This window comes from Thermobia domestica, chromosome 7, assembly GCF_964235325.1.
Source record: "Thermobia domestica chromosome 7, izTheDome1.hap1.1, whole genome shotgun sequence".
NCBI classification, from domain to species: Eukaryota; Metazoa; Arthropoda; class Insecta; order Zygentoma; family Lepismatidae; genus Thermobia; species Thermobia domestica.
The window spans coordinates 51081755-51103716 of NC_137460.1; the positions used below are offsets into that span (position 1 = coordinate 51081755).

General features: G+C 35.5%; 1 protein-coding gene across 2 annotated transcripts in view; it reads right to left on the reverse strand.

The window, feature by feature from the left end:
• Positions 1-18900, reverse strand: part of NC2beta (negative cofactor 2beta) — a 36539-nt gene extending 17639 nt beyond the window's left edge. Inside the window, exons 1-2 of one of the 2 annotated variants that reach the window (XM_081764606.1) lie at positions 18767-18900; positions 1517-1740 (exon numbers count right to left, since the gene is read on the reverse strand). In XM_081764606.1, the coding sequence (XP_081620732.1) occupies positions 1517-1727 (211 nt within the window). In that variant the 5' untranslated portion in view covers positions 1728-1740; positions 18767-18900. Of the gene's footprint in view, positions 1-1516; positions 1741-18646 lie in introns of both variants that reach the window. The other variant, XM_081764607.1, reaches the window with a different exon arrangement.
• Positions 18901-21962: the final 3062 nt, after the last annotated feature.

A 21962-nucleotide genomic window follows, 5' to 3' on the forward strand; every position in this document is an offset into this window, starting at 1 on the left:
TTTTCAAGCGTTGATGTGACACAAGCCGAAATATATATATGACTACATTAGTTTGTCACTCAAAAAACATATAAATAGAAAAATTGGCATTGAGTATTCTGTGGTACACTCCTGTCAATTCTATTATCATGGAGTGTCAATGCAAACAAATTTCTTGCCTTACCTTCTTTAACTACTTCCTTAAGTTTAATCGCTGTTACTTCATTAAAGGTGTTTCGCAAAATTGCAGAATAAATATCATTTACCCTTTATGCATTAGGAACGCTAAAAATCACATTATATAGAATAATGTTTTAATCACGAACGGAAGTTCGGAGTACATAGTAAAATTTTGAGAAGAAAATGAAATGAAATGAAATCTTTAAGTTTTACGTCCCACGGTTATGCCGGTTAGGCTAAAGGAGACAATGATGATGAGAGATGAATGAAATAGTGGAAAGAAGAAAGTGGGAGGAAACGGGAGAACCCCGAGAAAACCCACGAGCACGGTGTTTGTCCACCAGAAAGTCCACACGGCGCGAGCTGGGATCGAACCAGGGACCCCAAGCACCGGAGGTGAACGCTCTACCACTGAGCCACCGCGCCCCCTAATTTTGAGAAGAATATATATACTTTATTACTTCTATTTATATTTGATTAATACTGTCATTTTGAGTTTAGCGTCCCTTTAAGTAGCGAGACTATATAAAACATAGACCTACAACTTAATGTTGGATCCGAACCATATGAGCTTCTGCCAGGAATTTGAACCCAGGTCTCCCACGTCAAAGGGGCGTACGCTAACCACTTAGCAATGAAGGAGCTCTTTAGATTGTCTTCACTCAAAGTACTAAAAAGTCTGAACCAACTACACTATGTCTTTATATTTCTATTTAATATGTAATAAATTTCATGTAACGTTGTATATTTGCATTTTATTACAAACAATTTTACTGTACTTATTAAATAACACTTTAAATTTTTGATTGGGATAATCCATATCCAAATGTTTATTTACATGCTGAGTTATATCCTGTAAAACAGCTACTTCTGCGTCGTAATGTAGTATTATATTTGATTTCAAAGGAGAGGAGGTAGACGATATTCTATTTCGTATAACTTAATATCGTCTTGTAGTACTCTAAGTTCCATAAAGATTACAAGCAATTCCCCTTCTCCCGTAGAATCAAACATACGGACGCCCATGCCTCCCCTCTCATTTTTTGGGTGAGCACGGTGGTTCTGTGGAAGAGCGCTTACTTCTGGTGTGTGGGGTACCTGGTTCGATCCCCGGCCATGTAAGTTTGTGGTGAACCACATCTTGCTGGTGGGTTTTCTCGAGGTAATCCCGTTTCCTTCCACTTTATCATTCCACCGTCATTCACTTGCTTTAATCATTGTCTCCCTTTGTCTAATAGGCATAATTATGGGACGTTAAACTCAAAGACTTATTTCATTTGAAAAAAATATAATTACGTTAGAGTACAATATTATGTTATGAAAAAAAAAAAATAGTAACTACTACAAAACTATTAACCTTGAAGAACATGTTCGGCATTAATCGTTTTCTTCTGCTGCTGATTACAGATTTCATTAGCTTCTGATGACAAGAGGTGAATGAACTCTGTACAACAGGTCAGTATCAATTCCCGGGATTCATTGGCCACTCGAATATTTGGCAACATCTCTTTGATCATCTTATTGATGGAAGCTCTCGGAAGGGTTAGCTCATCTTCTTCCCCAGACATGACACCCGCCAGCCTGAAAGGAAATAAAGACATTTTTCAGAATTCATAATAACGATTTTCATTGTCTTTTCACAAGAAAATACTTATGAAAGTATATACAAATGCAATATATAGTGGTAATTATAAGACATTCGAGTAAATATTTACCTCCAAACTCCGTTATATAAGAACAAACAAAAATCAATTACGTTACGACCATTTTAATGGGACATGCACAGAGAAGGCAGATTAGCTTTTCGAAATTAAAGGTAAAGAAAATCGTGATGCGAAGAAAGTTAAAGCACTCAAAAACCCAATGACTACGACCGGGTTTCAGACTACTGTTTATTGCCAGTCTGTTCATTTTCTACATTAACCAGGGTTTGTTCAAGTGGGCCCCGCCCGAAAAAAACCCATTGGGTTTTTTGGGTTGGACCCACCTGGGATTTTTTTGAGCTTTTTATTAGTATATTATTGGTACAACTACGTGATGACATTGAAAATATTTTTTATCAGATTTTGGACTTTCCTTGAGCGAATTAGATGCTTTAACGTTAAGATATACAACAACATTTAACATGCAATAAAAGTCTTCTCCAAGACCTTTATAAAGTTCTGAATGCACTGAATAAATAAAATAAAATAAAATAAAACTTAGCTAGAGATAATTAAAGAACAATGTATGGATTATACTTATAGCCTATTGAAGTAAAATATGCAACTTTATATTTTAGAAAATACTGTAAAAGAAAATGCAACAATAAAATTTGAGAACATAGTGACCTAGAATGTAGAAATTACTATGAGATATGGCTAAGTTCTTCCAGTCCATACAAATGTCATTGAAGATTTAAAAAAAAAAAAAAAAAAAAAAAAAAAAAACCACTGAAAAACAAAAAACGTGAAAGATATTTTCTAATTTAGTTTGAAATGATTTTCTGGTCTACAGTCATTAAGTTCAATGTTGCACAATGTGAAATGATCACTACTCCGTAGAATCTCACTTACTTCGCGATAGTAAATGATTTTCCACAGTAACTAAGTTCAGTGTTGAACGATGTGAGAGAATCATCACTTCGTATCTCCCTTACTTTCTGACCTTAAAAGTCTATATATCTTAACCAATTTCACAGCTTTTCCTACCCCAAGCCAGTTTCTAATCTTATTCCGTATCAATCAAAGTGCTCGGGAAATTCCCGTAACTGAACGCACAAATTATCGGAAGTAAACTTCAACAATAAAATCATTTATTTTACGCTAGAAGATATTTATTTTATATAAGACATTTTGAAACATTTATTTTATAAAACATGAATGATATCTGTGTCTTTAATATATCTGATATTCATACTTGGCGAACATCAGTGAGGCTCCTGGGATGACTCGATCTACATTTGTTCGTTTGTCTGCCTATACCACGCACACTATAGAGTGCAATTTTCGGTCTTTTACGTTGAAAATTTCAGGGTACAAGCATGAGACTTTAAATTTTCTGTACAGATTTTGGCGGCGATTCAATGTAAAATTTCAAAATGGCGGCCTTTTTTTTTTTTTTTTTTTTTTTTTTTAAATAGTAGGTATCCACGCTACAAAGCGAAATTTTCGTTCTTTTAAGTTGAAATTTTCATAGTAGAAGTACGAGACACTCTAAATTTGCTGTATATATTTTGGCGCTGATCCAGCGTAAAATTTCAAAATGGTGGCTATTTTTGAAAATAATGAATAACCACGCTACAGGGTGCAATTTTCAGACGTTTAAATTGAAATTTTGATGGTAGAAGCACGAGACATTTTAAATTTGCTGTATAGATTTTCTCGACGATCCAATATAATATTTCAAAATGGTGGCCATTTTTTTCTTCAAAAAGGCAGTGAATAGAAAACTGTAAATTTTGACACTGGCAATCTTGAAATATACATCACATGTTAACACTTTTACCCATAAGACATTGAAATATTTCGAAAAAATTCAATTAAACCCGAAAAACCCATATAGGTCCAGGTGTTTTTTTTTCTTTTTTTTTAAACTCTGAGATTAAAGAAAGAAAAATGTAAAATTTAACCGTCACAACTGTTGAAAAAGTATGAACGAATCGAAAGTTTCGTCTAGTTGTTTGTAGGTTGATCCCAATATCTTCAAGACATCTGGAATGTCATCATTCTCTTCGGGAATAAGATTTGGGAAGCATGAGACAGCAGTCATTTTAGATGATATCGCTGTAGATTAAGAGTATAACTTAAAAATATGCGTCCGTATTAAGAATAGTACTTTGTGCTTAAGTAATTAAACCTGAACAAGTGCTGGAACAAAAGAATCCCCGAAGCACCATTGATTAATATATATAGATGGATAATTATTTATAAACATTATAACAGAAATGAGAACAAAGTAACTGTATAGACTTTCGCTAAATATTTCATCAGGTAGGGACGAGAACAATAACAAAGCCAGAGGGAGAAAACAAATAAAAAAGCGTCACGGTAGGGCGTTCAATTGTTAACATATTAAGAATGCCCGTTCACTGTCAATATATTTGAATACCAGATAACGTGATAGTGTTAAGTAAGAAATTGAGAAAGTTTAAAATGAGAAAAACGAAATTAATAGGAAGACTTCGTCCGTAAGACTACAGGAGGGACAACAAGTAATTAATTTATACAGCGTGAGGCAAAGTCTGGATACACCTTATGAAAGTCGAACGGTGTGAGGAATCATAATGTCGTTTGGTATGGGGTGTCTATAGGTGGGGGCGCAACTTATAGGAACTATGGTGACAGCGGCGACCATCTTGAAATCCGCCATCTTGGATTTGGGTTACATCTTTCAAATGGGATGGGGGTCATGTCGAGTATCATTTTACACTGGCTTTTTCTGAGGAATATGCCTGTGCAATCCGTTTTGTGTTATCTTTATTTGTGTAGGAGTTATGACTTGTTAAAGTTTACAATTGCAAGGTGACCGATTTTCTTTATCGTTGCAGGTGACCCACAATGGCACTTAGACAGGAGAAACGCATTGAAATTGTGTTAATGAGTGGTGGACAAAGTACCAGAGTGATTGCTGCTGACTTCAATGCCTGGCATCCTCAGAGAAATGACATTTCACATATGACAGTTTCCAAGTTATTGGACAAATTTCGTGCAACAGGTTCTGGGGCGGACAAGCAACGCAGTGGAAGTCCAAGAACAGCTACCGACGAGGAGACTGCAACAGCAATTGTAGCATCGGTTGTGAAAAGTCCACATCGCAGTACGCGCCGGTTATACCAGTATAAATTACAGTTGCAACATTATCTCTCGGAGGATGACCCTGATCGGCGGTTACAATTTGCAGAATGGGCTCTGGATCAGTGCGACAGTAATCCAAAATTCATACGACAGGTGTTGCTCAGTGACGAAGCTAACCTTTTAATGCATGGTGAGGTAAACAGAATCTCCGTTTCTTGTCAGATGCAAGCCCCTCGTGAGTGGATCCCTATAAAGGTGCTGGTGGTCGAAAAGTGATGCTTTGGTGTGGAATTTGGGTCACAAGAATCGTGGGTCCGGTGTTTATTGATTGAACCTTGAATGGGGTGAGATATCTTAACATGCTCCGTGATTATGTGTTTTCAACGTTGTTGAATCTGCAGGGTAATTTCACAACTTTCTTCTAACACGACGGTGCACCTCCCCACTACACTACTGAGGTCAGACAGTTTGAACAGTTTCAGTGGATGAACAGTTTCCACGTTACTAGATAGGTAGAAGGGGGTCCTATGGAATGGCCACCACGGTCCCCTGGTCTCACATCTCTTGACTTTTATCTGTGAGGTCATTTGAAATCAATTGTGTATGAGGTAAAAATCAACAACGTAGCCCATCTCTGCATGCGTAGTGAGGAGGCGTGTGCCTCTGTTGTCCCACAGACCTTGCGACGTATGCAGCAGGACTGGCAAAAAATGAAAATGAAATCTTTCAGTTTTACGTCTCACGGTTATGCCGGTTAGGCTAAAAGAGACGGTGATGATGAGAAATGAATGAAATGGTAGAATGAAGAAAAAGGGAGGAAATGGGAGAACCCCGAGAAAACCCACCAGCAGGATGTTTGTTCAGCACAAAGTCCACGCGACGTGAGCCGGGATCGAACTAGGGACCCTAAGCACCGGAGATGAACGCTCTACCACTGAGCCATTGCGTCCCCCGACTGACAAAAAAGACTCCGATTGTGTATCCAGCGTAATGGAGATCAGGTGATATTGAGCATATGCTGTAATGTTAACTCTGACAAGTGTCTCCAACTTTAACAGGTCATAACTCCTATACAAATAAAAGTACCTCAAAACGGATTGCACAGGTGTATTCCTCAGAAAAAAAAGCAGTGTAAAATGAAATGCGACATTACCCCTCCCAGTTTAAAAAGTGTAACCCAAATCTAATATCGCGGATTTCAAAAAGGCCGCCGCTGTCGCCATGGCTTCTATAAGTTGCGCCCCCACCTACAAACACCCTATACCAAACGACATTATAATTCCTCACTCCGTTCGACTTTTTTTTAATGTATACTTTAGAATTTAAAAGGGATAATTAAAAATTAATTATGGCATGAAATGAATTCTTTTTCAACTTTTTCCACTTAGGTGAGGTCTTTGCTTCTGATAAGACTTGGCCATCGTATTGTATTTAATGTCATTTCGGTCGTCAATATATTTTCTCTCAGGTTTTCCTCCGTTAGATTTCACCATCTTCTTTTAGGGTTGCCTCTTTTTTGAGATCTGACCGCTTCAATTGCATGACTTTCTCCTCACGTATTCTTTATCTTATGTAATTTTTGCCAATCAAGTGATATGTTTGCTCTTTATGCGATTCTCCCTTTGTTACCTCACACATCCACTTCAGCATTCTTATTTCTGTCAGCGTCACTGTTTCTTGTGAGTACATCATTATTGGTCTCACTACTTATATGCTTTTCCTTTGAACTTGATCGGGATTTTCTTATTGCATAATACTCTTGAGACTTATCTCCAATTTACTATCCCGCCTAAATCCTGCGCGCTGTTTTCTCCTCTATGCCCCTCGCTCAACCACTGCTGCTGCTAAATATCTGAAATTATTCACTTTCTTGATTATTCTCGTTCACCTTCAGGTACCCCCCTTATTGCTTCCTTCTTTTTCTTGCCGCATATCAACCCCAGAAAACAGAAAGGTACTAAGCGCCAAACTGCAAATTTCTCAGGAGAGCATAAAACGAATGAAATACTAATTAATTCCGATTCTTTCATTTTTCTATAGAATTCGGTTTATACTGCAGACCTTTCATATTGTCTCCTGCCACTTGTCTCCTTTCTGATAATATTAGACATGAAATGGGAAGTCAGGATATGTACTTAGTTGGAAATCAAGAATGGCGCTTAGCACCTTTCTGCTTTACGGTGGCGATATTACTCCGTCTTGCTCCAGCTCCATTTCTTCCCGAGTCCTTCCCTATTTTCTCTTTTACTTTCTATCTTTTCGCTTGTTTTTGCCACATAAGGCAATGTCGCCTAAGTATAACATGTTCCATGTAGTATCTTCCCTCAAATTCCCTATTCACTCCCCCCCTTCCCCTTATCACAATATTAAACAGAATACTTAGCGTTGAACCTTGATGCAGTCCTGTATTCATTTCAAAGCTCTCCGTTTCTCCTGCGCTGCTTCTCACCCTTATTCATGCGTTTTTATACATCTCCTTAATCAGTTTGATGTACTTCTCCGGTACATTTCTCTTCCGTATACATCTCTGTATTTCCACCACAGTTTTTACCAAACAGGTTCAAAATTTCCGGAAATTCTACAACACTAGTCTAAACCATGTTTGTTTCGCCTCTTGCTCACGTCTTTTTTTTTTTTTTTTTTTTTTTTTTTCTCATCCAGGCCATACTGACATCCATGCATAACAGGCGGTGTTGCTACATTACTTCATCCGTCGGAATTCCGTTTTGCAATCCGCTGTATCCTTGAGTTGTGATCTTCCAACCAGTGTCTTGCTTGTTCCGTTTCGGTATGAGATCAAGTGCTCTTCTTTCTTCTTGAAGAATGAATTCAAAATACTTAAGTTATGCCCTAATGTGAAGTCCATAATACTTTAACCTTCATTACTTCCACGTCAGAGTCAGCAGGTTCTGTTTGCTCTTACAAGGGATGCTAGAAAGTATCTGCAAACTACAACGTAGTGGCGCTAGTGTTCCTTTTATAAAATTTGGAAGAATAGACCTTATCTTTGTATGTTTAAGCCAATCTGTTTACTTCTCACAGCAGTTTGTAGTAGTAGTTTTGTGTGAAATATTGAAATTCCATGTAAATATTTTCGGGCAATGATTTCAAATGTAGTTTAATACGAAAACAATGCATCAAGTGACTTCATTGGGATTTTGGGGATGAAGCACCAACCAATGGGACTGTGTACAATCCCAGTCTGGTCGCACATTTCTCAGTGATGAATTTTGTGAAGGTCGTTTATCCACGTCTGTGTTGTCAGTAATGTTGATGCTGTGCGTGAAATGATTGAGAGAGCTGGAACTTTCAACCGTTGGATCTCACACAACTTGACCGAAGCTCAAAACACGCTCGTGTTGATTAACGTTATAAAAATAAAATTAAAAAAAAATTAACCGAGGTAAGTCAAATTTGGTATACTACATCGTTAGAGGGGACGAAACTTAGATCTATTCATTTGGACTTGAAACTAAATAGCAATCTACTGTTTGGGTGTTTCGAAGTGAGCCGTAACTATCAGTGTACCAAGCAGAGTTGGCTGGTTTAAACCAGCTGTTAAAAAAAAAATAAAAAAAAAAGCTTTAAATCGTGTGAACTTCATGGTGACGTTTCCACATATCAAACCATCTGCATTAGTTTTATCTCCTTTTCACCTTTTAATCAAGGCGTCCCATGTTCAATTCTCGGTTGAACCACAACCTTTCTTTCAAGTATAAAGCAAGTAGCGGTTCGGGTGTCACTTTAAGCGAAAGTCGTCTTCATGATAACCTCTGTATTACATAAGGATGATAAGCCTAAATATACGAAACGACACCAAATTGCATATTTCTGCTTGGCTGAATGCCTGTTGTTTTATAAAGAAACCAAGGTTGCTTAAATATACTGATAGAAATCGACAAAATTTATCGACTGCCTACGTAGCTTCCAACATTAGCTTGGATGGACTTTCAGTTTTAATTTTACTGAATAATACCTACATACTAAATTTGTAATTTAATCCCTTAGTTTTAACGTACTGATTATGATACGTTTATCTTAAAATTTTACATACCAAGCAATAACGGACTTTCCCAATGGCTAAGGCGGGAGTTTCCCGATTTATATATAATGGTTTAACTTGTGCAACTGTTTATCTTTTTATCCTTCTGAAATGACTCTTGAAGATTATATAATAAGTATGTAAAGTCCAATACAACGTATTTTTATGAGGAGTGCATCGTGAGTGAGTCGGCAGGCTGATGGTATTTGTGGCCAATTAGCCCCGATGTCGAGTCCAAATGGAGAACAATTTCTCTCGAATGTAAGCCGAGAAGCGGTTTGGATTCCGTTTTAAGCTTATGTAACTCCTTCCAGCATAAATTCGTTGTTACATAATAAACCAAGACGAAACAAATTTATTTTTGTCCATATGTAATATAAATACACAGAGCAAATCATTTAAACAACAACAACAAAAAAAAGTTTATTTGATCTTTTCGAAAAAAAAAAAAAAAAACTGTTTTTGTCAATCTGGTACCAGGCAAATGATTGCTTATTTCTTCGGTTATACTGGACATGCTGCAACCACAGCTTTAGAAGATCTAAACTGTAAATGCTGAATAGTATGCAATAATTTGTTTTCTAGAGATTATCTATGAACCGTGTAAAATACTTAAATCGTTGCATTATTCTTCACTACGAAAACGCCAGTTCCAACTTAGCATACCAAATTGTTGATTTGTGTCCAGCAAAACAGTCGAATAATGAACATACTCACCTGATTTATCACCTAATGACTTGAAACTGATGACAGAAATAACAGGCAAAAAAGAAGATGTGTAGTGAACGACTTGTGTCGCCTGGAGCAAATGTAGACGCATTCCGAAGAGCCTTTTCAGAGATAGCAAACACAAGAGAGAAAAATGCTTTTAAAATTGGTTGGAGCACATGTAAAAATGTATCGATCTTAAAAATGAATATTTTGGAAAACAATAAAGCGATTTACAGAATTTCACGAATCTGTTTTCATATTGACTACAGGAACTTTTCAAAGAGCCGTCCTCGCATGTGCCATTTTAACTCCTCTTCAATAAAAACTTTGGTTGTATCCGTTGTGAACATCTCTTCGTTGCATGCTTTCCAAAAAGATTACTTTCCTTCCAACGAGCAACCTGTTTGTAGCGCATATACACTTAATATGGTCACGTCCATTACAACATTACTAATCAGGGCCGCCCGAAGATTTCATGAGCCTCCAAACAAATTATTTTATCATGACAAACGTGTAAACAACGCTAGGTATAACGATTTATCCTTGAATCTGAAGATACTGGAAGTCAATCGATAACCGATGTTTCTTGTAAAACTGATGTCGATACTTCTAGGGTTAAGATCTGTTTCATCGCCCTATTTTTCATTATTTTAAATTTATAAATTTGAAAGTATTGCTGAAAACGCCGGCTGAACGTATGACTGCACAACATAGGCAGTTGACGGAAATTTCATTAAAAAAAAAAAAAAAAAAAACTGAATGAAGAAAACTTATATATATGTCGTTGTAACGTAACGAGACGTAACTATAATATTCACGGGACCCGGACATTTATCGGGACTGCTTCCTCTTATGGGTGGCCTTGTAACTATTGTGCTGCCAAAATGTCTTGAGCCGTGGCAAAAATGCGAACTAAAGCTCACACCTTCACAAACGCGTTGAGCTAATAAGGGTTCAGCTGTTGTTAAGCGAGAGAAAGTGAGTGGAATTCCTTCAGACGATAGCAGCGCTTGCAACGGAAGACTAGGGATCAAGTCATGTGGTATAATAATAACATAAATATTCTAGACGAAATCTGACACAGCAGTAATCGATATATTTTGTTCCCGTAACCCTATCGTCACATACTATTCGACTATGATGGAACACATGTAATATTTGTAGTTTTGAACACTAATTATAGGGGGACATGAATATATAGACTTATTTCCGGATTTGTTGACAAAATAAAATGTAGGATATTATAATTTTTGCTAGTAGCTACTTACAGGTGTTCAAAAGTGACGCTACACTCAAATACAACCAACCAATATATTACACAAACTTTCGTTGTTTTCTAATTGCATTTTACTGAAAATTGCATTTCTTAGCAGGATAAAAAAATAATAATAATAAAAAAGACATATCGAAATTTATAAGCAATTGAAGTTTTGCTTTCATTAATTCACAGTAGGTTCAGTTCCTAACATCGGCATATCACGATCGTTCGAAAAAATATTGACAGACGAAGGTTAAAGTGGTAAAACTAAATTATTCTTAAATCATAAGGTGGGGATGCCGGCCTGATAGGTTATACAGGGCTAGCATAAATGATTCATTCATTTTGAAAAGACTATATTTTCAAAAGTATTACACGCGCACACATGATACCGTATTTGCGCGAATATAGGCCGCACTTTTTTTTCTCCCAAAATTTTGGCTTGAAAAATCATGGTGCGGCCTATAATCGAGATTTTCCCCTCATATCATAAATCGTCATGTACACGTATCTTGTGGGTTGAAATTAATACAATTACAAGTTATTGCAGTTACGTTTGTAAACCATCAAAGACAAGAAGAAAATACCAGACCAACATATCTTGTTAGCAAAATTTGCCACCTTCATTGGGTACCGGTACCACCTTACACTAAAAGCACTTGTACACTTAATACTTTTATTAACAGGAATACGTATCTTTGTTATACAGTATTATAATATATACGGAATATTTATATACAGTGACTGTTCTTAAAAAGGAAAAGCAACTTTGTTTCAGAAAACTGTATCAGCTTGTTCGTACCCAGCCAAATCAAGCATAATCACTTCCCACCATTTCAGCATCACCAGTGTCTGATTCTTCACCCTCGCTAGATGATCGAGAACGCTGCTCTGAGTCACCCTTGGTTTGTAGGAGTTACAGGCGAGGAGGGAGACAGATTCATCTCAAAGTATTGTCTAATTGAGCTTTCTCGTAAATTTAGTACTGCAGCCTATATTCGAGATTTACTTTTCTCTATAATCTCATGTTAAAAGTTTAGGTGCGACCTACAGGGCTCATAGTGGTGTGGTCTCTTGTAAATAGTTGAAAAGTGATCAAAAGTACACGAAAAAGTGACCCAAATCTCATCATGCCCCTTTTTTCCTTTGTCAATTTCTCCATCACCTCTCTCTTTGTTGTTTTGTTTCATCTTTTCTTCTTTACTTCTTGTTTTAGCTTACTCCTTTCTTAGGTTTTCTAAGTATGCTTTGTAGTTACGGTAAGCAGACTTAGCAGATGTAAGAAGCTTCTGAGTAAGTAGAACCAGTTTTGGCCTATTTCCGAATTTCTTCTTCCCAGACATTACATTTAACTTAGCATTGAGAGTTCTCAAAGCCATGAAATATTCAAATTCATCACCTACTCTTCAGAAGAACATGCAAGAAGCATAACACAAGACGAACATGATGAACCATACAAACACACACACACAACGTTGAGCGGAGCGTTAACTATTACGAGAGAAAACTAAAAGACTATTATGATAGAAGAAAGAATAGACACAGAAGGGTTCTCAACCCCACCTTGAGAGCTTAAGCATCCACTGTGCTTTAGAAAGAATAAAAGCTGAAGTGAGAATAAAGCTCACGGTTTCACATGTGGCAGCAAGTAATGAAGCTTTCAAAAGAGTAATGAGTAACATCTTCCTTTCCTTTTCCATTTATTTTTATATTTTTTCTTAGAAAACCGCCAATGCAAAACATAAATCACACGAAAAAGTTACTTTACTTCCCAAAAGAGTAACTTTTAGTTATATATATATATATATATATATATATATATATATATATATATATATATATATATATATATATATATATATATATATATATATATATATATATATATATATATATCAAGCGTCGCTATGAGCCCTGGACCTATATTCGCACAAATACGATATATAAAAAGAACCACAAACTCACCAAGTTTATTACACCCTCTACAAATGTTCACCAATATGTGCTCCTTTGGTGACACGTCACACGTCCAGACAATACTCGACGTCTTTTTTCTTGTTTTCCCTCATTTTCGACAGGTACTAATCTCGTACTGTCACATTGCCAAACACAATCGGAAAGATAATGGACTCGTGCTGGCACACAATACAAACTTGGTGAGTTTGTGGTTCTTTTCATATATATCTTTCATGTGTATAAGTGTAATACTTTTTGAAAATATAGCTTTTTCAAAAGGAATGAATCACTTATGCTAATCCTGAATTTTCTCTCTAAATACTACGTTACATCGTTGGGTTGCGTTGTTAGCAGCGTGTGTGAAATTAGTTCCTTTAATTAAAAAAAAAATCATATAAAACATAAAAAAACGTAAATTTAAGCTTTAGATCAGTCCTTCATAATCCTATTGTTGCATAACGACACTAAAAGGCTAAACAAACTTATTTCTATACGTATGTGATCTTAATAAATAATCCTTTTTTTTTTTTTTTTTTTTTTTTTTTTTCAAACATGGTTTTAGCCTACTCTGGTGATGATAATGAACAAATGGTGGAATGAAGAACCTCGAGAAAACCCATGTACACATTTGGCACCACTTGGCGCGAGCTAGGATCGAACTAGGAACCTCACGCATTGAAGTGAGAACTCTACTGCTGAGCCACCAAGGTCCATTATTACAACATATTGGGAGCTTTAGTGTATTCAATTTTTAAGAGTCTTGTAGAGCATGAACTGCTGTAACTGACAAAGTGTAGCAAGCAACAGTCCTTCCCGCTAATCTAGTTGCTATCGTATGCGCCCTCTGGTGCACGGGATCTCGGATTCGATTCCCGATGGGAAAGTCTTGAAATTTTCACGTATTACGGTGGTTTGGTTTCCACCTTAAACTGTAGGTCCACGTCTCATATAGGCTTGGTGCTGAAAAAAGAACTAAAAAGTCCAGCTACCAACCAAATTGTAGTAAGTAACAGGCTATTGTAATAAAATGGCCATCGCGTAATTTTAAGTTCGTTAAAAAAAATCTATTTACTATTTTCCTAATCTTCCTAATCATCCTAATCTTTATTAAAACTTCTTCTGTATTAAGATCTGGATTATAATTCGAATACCACACTATTCAAAGTTGATCCTTACTTTGGATTTATATCAAATTTCATTTTACGTGAAGAAAGTGACTTGAATAATTTGGTTTGGATTCGTGATGTTTAGCTTCTCTCCTCAGCACCCAAGCTATATGAGACGTGGACTCATAATTCAAGGTGTAATCCGAACAATTGTAATGTGTTCAAATTTAAATGCTCTTCGCCGGGAATCGAACCCGAGAAACACATATACAAAAAGTGCGCACGGAGTCACTGGACTAGAAGGCAGGGTACACTTAAATAACATATTTACATAACTTAAGCTTACTTAATACGAGGCAGGGTGGATTGATTTAAATCACTCTGATTTAAATCACGATTTTAATCAAGATTTAAATCACTTGATTTTTTAAATAAAAATCGTTGATTTAAATCAAATTCCGAAATTAATTAATTTAATTTAAAGTAAGTAAAATCCCGTTTCTCTTCTGTTATTCCAATTCTGGAAGATAATAATCATAATACAATGAGATTCAAATGTATGTAAGCACAGTATGAAAACGAGTATTATGTAGAGAACGATCAGAGGAAATCCCATTTGAACGGGTAACGGGTGAACCCTGCTTTCTTCTTTGTAACACAGGGTTTTAAAATTTCTATTCCAACGGGGAAATCACCATGGACATTTAAGATGAAAACTCTTTTGTGTCCACGTCTATTTGTTTGTTTCCAGATAATAGGGGCGTATTTAGAGGGATCCGATCCCCTATGTGAAACAAAAAAAAAAAAAAAAAATAAATAAATAAAATTTTGGGCGAAATTTATGTACTAAATACATAGAAGTTCCTCGGGATCGTAATACGACAAATTTTGGATGCGTTAAAATATCGAATAATACTTTTGATAAAGTGCATACTTGACCCCATTGCAGAACATGCCGCGATCTGCGATGTGATCGCAGAAAATTTGCCGCGCCTGTGCAGGAAAAATTGTCAGAGGAAATAAAATAGCCAACAGAAAAGTATAAAAACGTGCCTGCTATGTATAGATGTCTTAAATGCACGGACAACTCACATTTGAACTGTTTTTCACGTCACATAAAACATATTTTTAACAATCACAAGTGTTTCTTCTGCTGGAACTGATCATCCTGATTTTTATTTTATTTATTTATTTTTTTTTATTTTGGAATTCCTGCAGAAAATTTTTGACTTGCAAAAGCTCATCGCATAAAGACAAAGAAAGTTCTGCCATCGGCTAATATATAGGATCAGAAAACGATATTCACGAAGAAATTAAATATCGACTAAAAGCAGGGAATTCGTGTTATTATTCAGTTCAAAATCTCTTATCGTCGCGAATTCTGTCGAGGAATTTGAAGCTTTAAAGTATATAAAACGATAATTATGCCTGATGTCCTGTATGGTTGTGAAACATGGTCGCTTACGCTGAGGGAAGAACGCAGGCTGAAAGTATTTGAGAATAAAATCCTGAAACGAATATTCGGAACCAAAAGGAACGGAAATGAGGAATGGCGAAAAAGTTCATGATGAGGAACTGCATAATTTGTATCGTTCATCAAACATTGTTAGGGTCATCAAATCTTGGAGGCTCAGGTGGGCAGAACATGTAGTGAGAATGGAAGAAAGTAGAAACGCTTTCAAAGTTTTAACTGGAAGTTCAATCGGAAAACGACCATTAGGAAGACCTGGGCACAGATGGGAGGATAATATTAAGATGGATCTCGCAGAAATAAGAATGCAAAATAGAAACTGGATTCAGTTGACTAAGGATAGAAGTCACGAAGCTTTTGTGAACATTTCATTGAACCTCCGGGTTCCATAGGTCATAAAGTTAGTTAATTTCAGGCGATATTTATGTACTTTATATGTATTTCGTGCCGCTAGCTAGTTCCAATTGTTTAAAAATATGCCCCTGCCAAATATCAGTAACTTTCGTGAAAAGAAAAGTGTCATGTTGATATACATTGCTGTACTTTTTCCTCAATGCTTAAGAAACATTGTTTGGGATTGAAATAGGTTAACGATTGGGAATTAATTCAAAATTAAAACCCAATACTTTCACTTAAATGGCATAATGAACATTTAATACTAATTCCTAATGTTTTTTCTTCAGTTCGCGACTTGTATTACGAAGAAAAAGATTTGATTTAAATCAAAAAAATCGATTTAAATCAAAAAAATCAACAAAAATGATTTTTTTGAAAAAAATCATGATTTTTTTCCACCCTGATACGAGGTAACCTATGCGAAATTAAACTAACATACCTAAAATGACTCGTACCTTAAGCAAAACAGTAAAAATAAACGTTATCCTAATAGATTAAGCATGATTACGCCCATTAAAATGCTAATAATACATAACTTTTAGCAGAAAACATTCTGAGTGTAACCATTATTTTATGTCGAGAGCTCGCCGATCTACACGTGAAGGTGTACGCAATTGATCTCTCAAAATATAATTACAAGACAAAGTACTTAAAATTTATTTTAGGAAGTCAATAGGAACTTTCAAGAAATGAAATTTCGAACAACAATGATTCATCTTACAATAATCCGTCATTAAAATGGTAGTTCTACGGTAAAAATGAGCACATGCATAAGAAAGAGGACTCTCTTCGATTTATATCGACGGAATATTTCTGCATACTGTAGGGAAGATCTATTTTATGTTTAGAAGAGTGGAATAGGAAATGAAATTAATTTTTTTGCTTCACGTCCCACGTTTATGCCGGCTAGGCTAAAGCAGACGGTGATGATGAGTAATGAATGAAATGGTGGAATGAAGAAAGTGGGAGGAAACCCATGCACATGGTGTTTGTCCACCACAAAGTTCACCTAGTGGGAGCAGGGTTTGAACCCGGGACCCTAAGCACCACAGGTGAACGCTCTACTACTGAGCCACCGCGGCCCCTAAGAGTACAAGAGGGTTACTAGTGTTGCAATCATTACAAGAGGTATACGAAGTTGTATACCTGTTGATAATTTTGAGTATTAGAATAATGTTACAGCAGACTGATAGTTTCTATCATGAGAGTTATTTCCTATATGTCATACATATTGAAAAGCTACGAAAACCACATTAAGACAACTGTAAACAAAATATAAAAGCACGATCCAACTGATGCTTGTAGTGGTGACCTAGCACAGGTTGGTACATTTTTCGTGTCTTTTGCATGAAGCATGAATGATCGTTTTCATGAATACCTATCAGCGTTTCGTGCCTGTTTTCTGCACACACGCCGTGCAGCCACCAGCTTCACCCTGCTCTAACACGGAATAGAAACAATTCTTGCTTCTAGTGGCCATCTAACACCTGTTGCTGCTGTTTTCTTAAACGAATAATTGTTTTTGCGTACACCTATCATCCCTTCGTGGCTGCAACTAACGAAGGCACTACCCATGCAGGTCTACCAGCTTCACTCTGCCTGACGCGGAATAAATACAATTCTTGCTTGTAAAGGCCACCTAACACAGGTTGGTGTACATGAATAATCTTTTAATGGTCATCAGTTTGTACGTATATAAGAAAATCGTCCGTAATTGGATATCTGAATGTAAACAACAGTGTAGAATGTCGTAAGGAATATATTGAAGGAAGAAAAACACAGGTTGATACTTTTTTTGGGGGGAGGGGGGGTTATGTTTAGCAGAGGGGGTCCAGAAGCACGTAAAAAGCACAAAATTTACAGGAGAAATGGATGATGCAAGTAGTTAGAAGTAACGTAACGTAACCAAAACTAACCTCACCTAAGGAGAAATAAAATAAATTCTATTATTTTTTGGAAAGTTATGCTGGACCCCTACTATAATATAATTTAACAAACTAACCTAACCTAAATTTAACTAACCCAGTCACCTAACTAACCTAATGTGAACAGAAATTACCGAAATTGTAACAATCTTTAGAAACAATTGCTGGACCCTTTCTGCTAAACATTATCCTGTTTTTCATAAATAATCTTTTTTATGGCACATTAGTTTACATGCATATTATCAATCTGTACGCAAATATTTTGGTATGCTCCAGGAAATTAAAAATACCATAATGTCTTAGTGAATCATTTGAAGCAGAAAAGTGAAGTAAAAATTTGTTTTGGGTTTGCTGCATTACCGGTATTGTAATTCTGCACAGAAAGTATAAATTAAGAACACTAAAACGCGAACCCGATCCAATGTCCATGAGTTTAAAAGCACAACCAATTCCACGGAAGCATGTAACAGTATACCTTAAATTGTGAAACAAGAAGGTTCTGCTACATAAATAATCAGCATCGGAATTAAGAACGATTGATTTGTCTTCCAGTTACACCAAAGTAGTTATGAATATCTGCTACCCTCGAACATTATAATTTTTTACAGCTGTTGCATAGCTTGTATTGAAGGGAACAAATGTTAGCTCCTATCTTCTGAATTTTTTTACAATACATACTGTAAACTATGTTCTGTAACATGTTTTCACATACATAAATCGTTCATGTACTGATGAACAGACTCATTTGTGTCAATATATCTATCTTGTCATTTTTTATGTATTGAAGCAGCATTACAATGCTGATTTGAATTACAATTTTTCATACCATATGTTACCATGAACTTACTTTATATGCAATTGCCACTTCACACTTCTCTTATATACTATGTAATCAAAAGATATCTAAAACGAAGATTTCATGATTTTAGAGCATTATGTTTATTTTACATATTTCCAATTTACTTACTTCGTAACCTTCTTCTAAAACTTGAAACTCCACTTGCGAATTTCGTTTCACATTTGTTCGGGTTTGTGCAATACTGCCAGGTTACAGTATTGAAAGTAGGTAGGGCACATACCATAATAAAATCTAACACCAAGAACCGTCGTATTAGAAAAAAGGTGTCGGAAATAAGCTCACCGGCAGTCTTATATTACAGGGGCGGACAAAAGCTCACCGATAGCAAACATAAGCTCCCTTGATGGACTTGCAATAAAATTCACCGAATATTGAAATTATTGGCAACTTCCTAAGCAGAAAATGGAGCTACGTATTATTTATCAGGTATTAAAAAAATAATGACATTGCCGAGTTGTGTTGTATTAAACGTGGGTAGACTTTGAATAACTTGTAATAAAATGCCCTGGATATTAAAATCTAGCCTTTGACTACGATTACAAATAGGCCTAATAACTCAGCAGATAGTAGAGCTACAAATGTTGTATAGCGGTTATCACAGATATAAGAATAAAATAGGGATGTTGCAAGTTTAATGTGCTATGCATGGGCGACAGTAGGCCTAATTTTGGCCCTGGGAATTTTGGAACCAAATTTTTCTAATAGCCCGGACAATTCATCACTGCATTAAAATAATTTCATGATTAGGCATCAATACTTACATAATAAAGTTTGCTTGCTAACAGGATTGGTGATTCTGCTTTTTAAATTTTTTTTAAAAACGAATTCATCATACTCAGATGTATTTAGGCCTTTCTTCTTAGTGTTGCCGTCGTGCTTGCAGACTAACATTCAAACAAATCTCTTTCTTATTTACTAATACTGAGCTTTTTTGTTTCATAAGTTGTTGTTTTGTTCTCAGTAAATAAGAGAGATTCATTTGATGAGTATTGGTCTGCAAATATGACAGCCTTAAGACTTGAACTCTGCAACATTCTTAATATTTTATTTTGATGTCTGATAACTCCTATATGACATTAGTTATATAGACTATTTTCTATTGAGGAACTGGGCTTACTAGTAGTCAAAGCCAATATTTAAATATCCGGAGCATTTTATTACAAGTTCCTCAAAGCCTGCCCACGTTTAACACATTAAACCCTGCAACATCCTAATTATTTTATTCTGATATCTGACAACTGATATATAGCATTAGTAGCTCTATTTTCTATTTAATTAGGCCTACTACTAGTCAAAGTCTGGATTTTAATACCCCTGCATACGCATACGTTTTTCTAAAGCAGAATGAACTATATCTCAGATACTGCCAACCATAGTGAAATAATAATAATAATAATAATAATAATAATAATAATAATAATAATAATAATAATAATAATAATAATAATAAGGATATACCCTTTCACCAAAATTTCGTTTACCGATATTTCTGTGCTGCAGGTTTCCTTTCATTTGCAATTAAATTAGTTAATCTATAAATGTAATGTGTTAACATTATTGTATTCTTTATTGCATTAATTATCTTATAATACAATTATATTATTAGTGGTGAGCTTATGTCCGGGTAGCTTCTGTCCGCTTTTGCATTAACATAGGTGAGCTTATGTCCGGTGAGCTTATGTCCGCGACCCTAGAAAAACAACGTACTAGAAGGAATGGTGTTCCAGAAATCTTAATGTACGGATATTTCAGCGTACGATTAACTCGGTACATAATTAAAATTGTAATTCTTGATGAAGAACTTTAAATACCATGTAATATTTGAAGCAATATTGTTCAAAACTTGATATTTTTCGTGCAATATAAATCACTAAGGAAAACAACGTAGTTGGTGTGATAAGAGCGCTATGACGAAAAGATATACCGCCTTATGCAGAGTCGTTTTGACGTATGATTAGCATCATACTAAAAGCCTGACTACTGCTAGTCGACCTCTTTAATATGGCACTAATCACGACTCTGCATAAGGCCTATATGGTCTAATAGTGTGTTGTTTAATTAAGAATTATATTTTCTATTTTGTTGAAATATTAAAAGAAAAACTTTTTACCATGTATGTATGTGAATTCAAACTTTTTCTTAAGCATGTACTCAAGTGAAAAAAAAAATTGACAAGAATGAACGGAAAATCCAAGGACGTAAACATTGTACAAAAACAACTTTAGATTAATCAAGCTCTTGGTGAAAGTAATATTTGTAAAATAAAAAAATAAAAATTTTAAAAAATCATATACATATTTGAAAAATTTATACAAAATTCATCTTTTGGAATTTCGACTCTAATGGACACATACATGGACGCTTCTCCCAAAGAATAAAATTTTACAGGACACTAATATTCAGAGACATGAGAGAACTAAATCGATATTTGGAATGTAAGTTATACCTTTACTTTATTAATTTGTCTTTTTGAGAATTGTATCTCAATAGGTGACCTCCTAAGGGTTATCTTATAGTATTCCATTTTGTATTAATATTGCTTTTGGAACTTTGAAATGATTGTCAGTCATGCAAACTAATTAAAAAAAAGTGCACTTTACATTTCTCTTTGTTTAGTATATATTCTTGCTTACTACATGAAGAAAGAAAAGTCTGCAATTTATCACCATAAGTTTTCTATAATAAATAATGAACAATGAAGTTTTTATTCTTTTCATAAATCTGTTTAAAAAATGAGTCTCTTCAAGACTTAAATAAGGTAATGGATGCTAACACTACTACTATATGTTTTCACTTTCAAACTCACTTTATCACTATTAGTACTATTAAATAAATCCTAAATTGGCTTTCTTAATAAAAGCATATCACAATGGAGAAGAAATTTAGTGTATAGGTACTATGCAAAGATGGAGTGGGTCAGGTAAGTCAAATGTTGATAGTGGGTCAGTGATGACGCCAGATTTAATTTCTCAGGGAGGAAAGCGAAGAGGTTGAGATATTTTGGAGGAGACAGCTAATTTTTGTATACTGAAGACAATATTTTATATTACTCAAGCTACATTACAATATAATATATTAGCTAAGGTTGAGGCCATGGGGTCTGTCTTCAAGGGCGCCTATCCTGGGATCCTAGATATACGCAATCAAACTTCGGGTTGCGCAACTTTACGGACACACTGTAGAATTCATGCTTCTACGGGTGTAGATCATCAAGGTAATAATATACACAGATGGACAACTTCTAGAGTGAAGTCGTTTTGGTGAAGTGGTTAGGATAATGAAATTTAGCGTAAAACTTCATTTT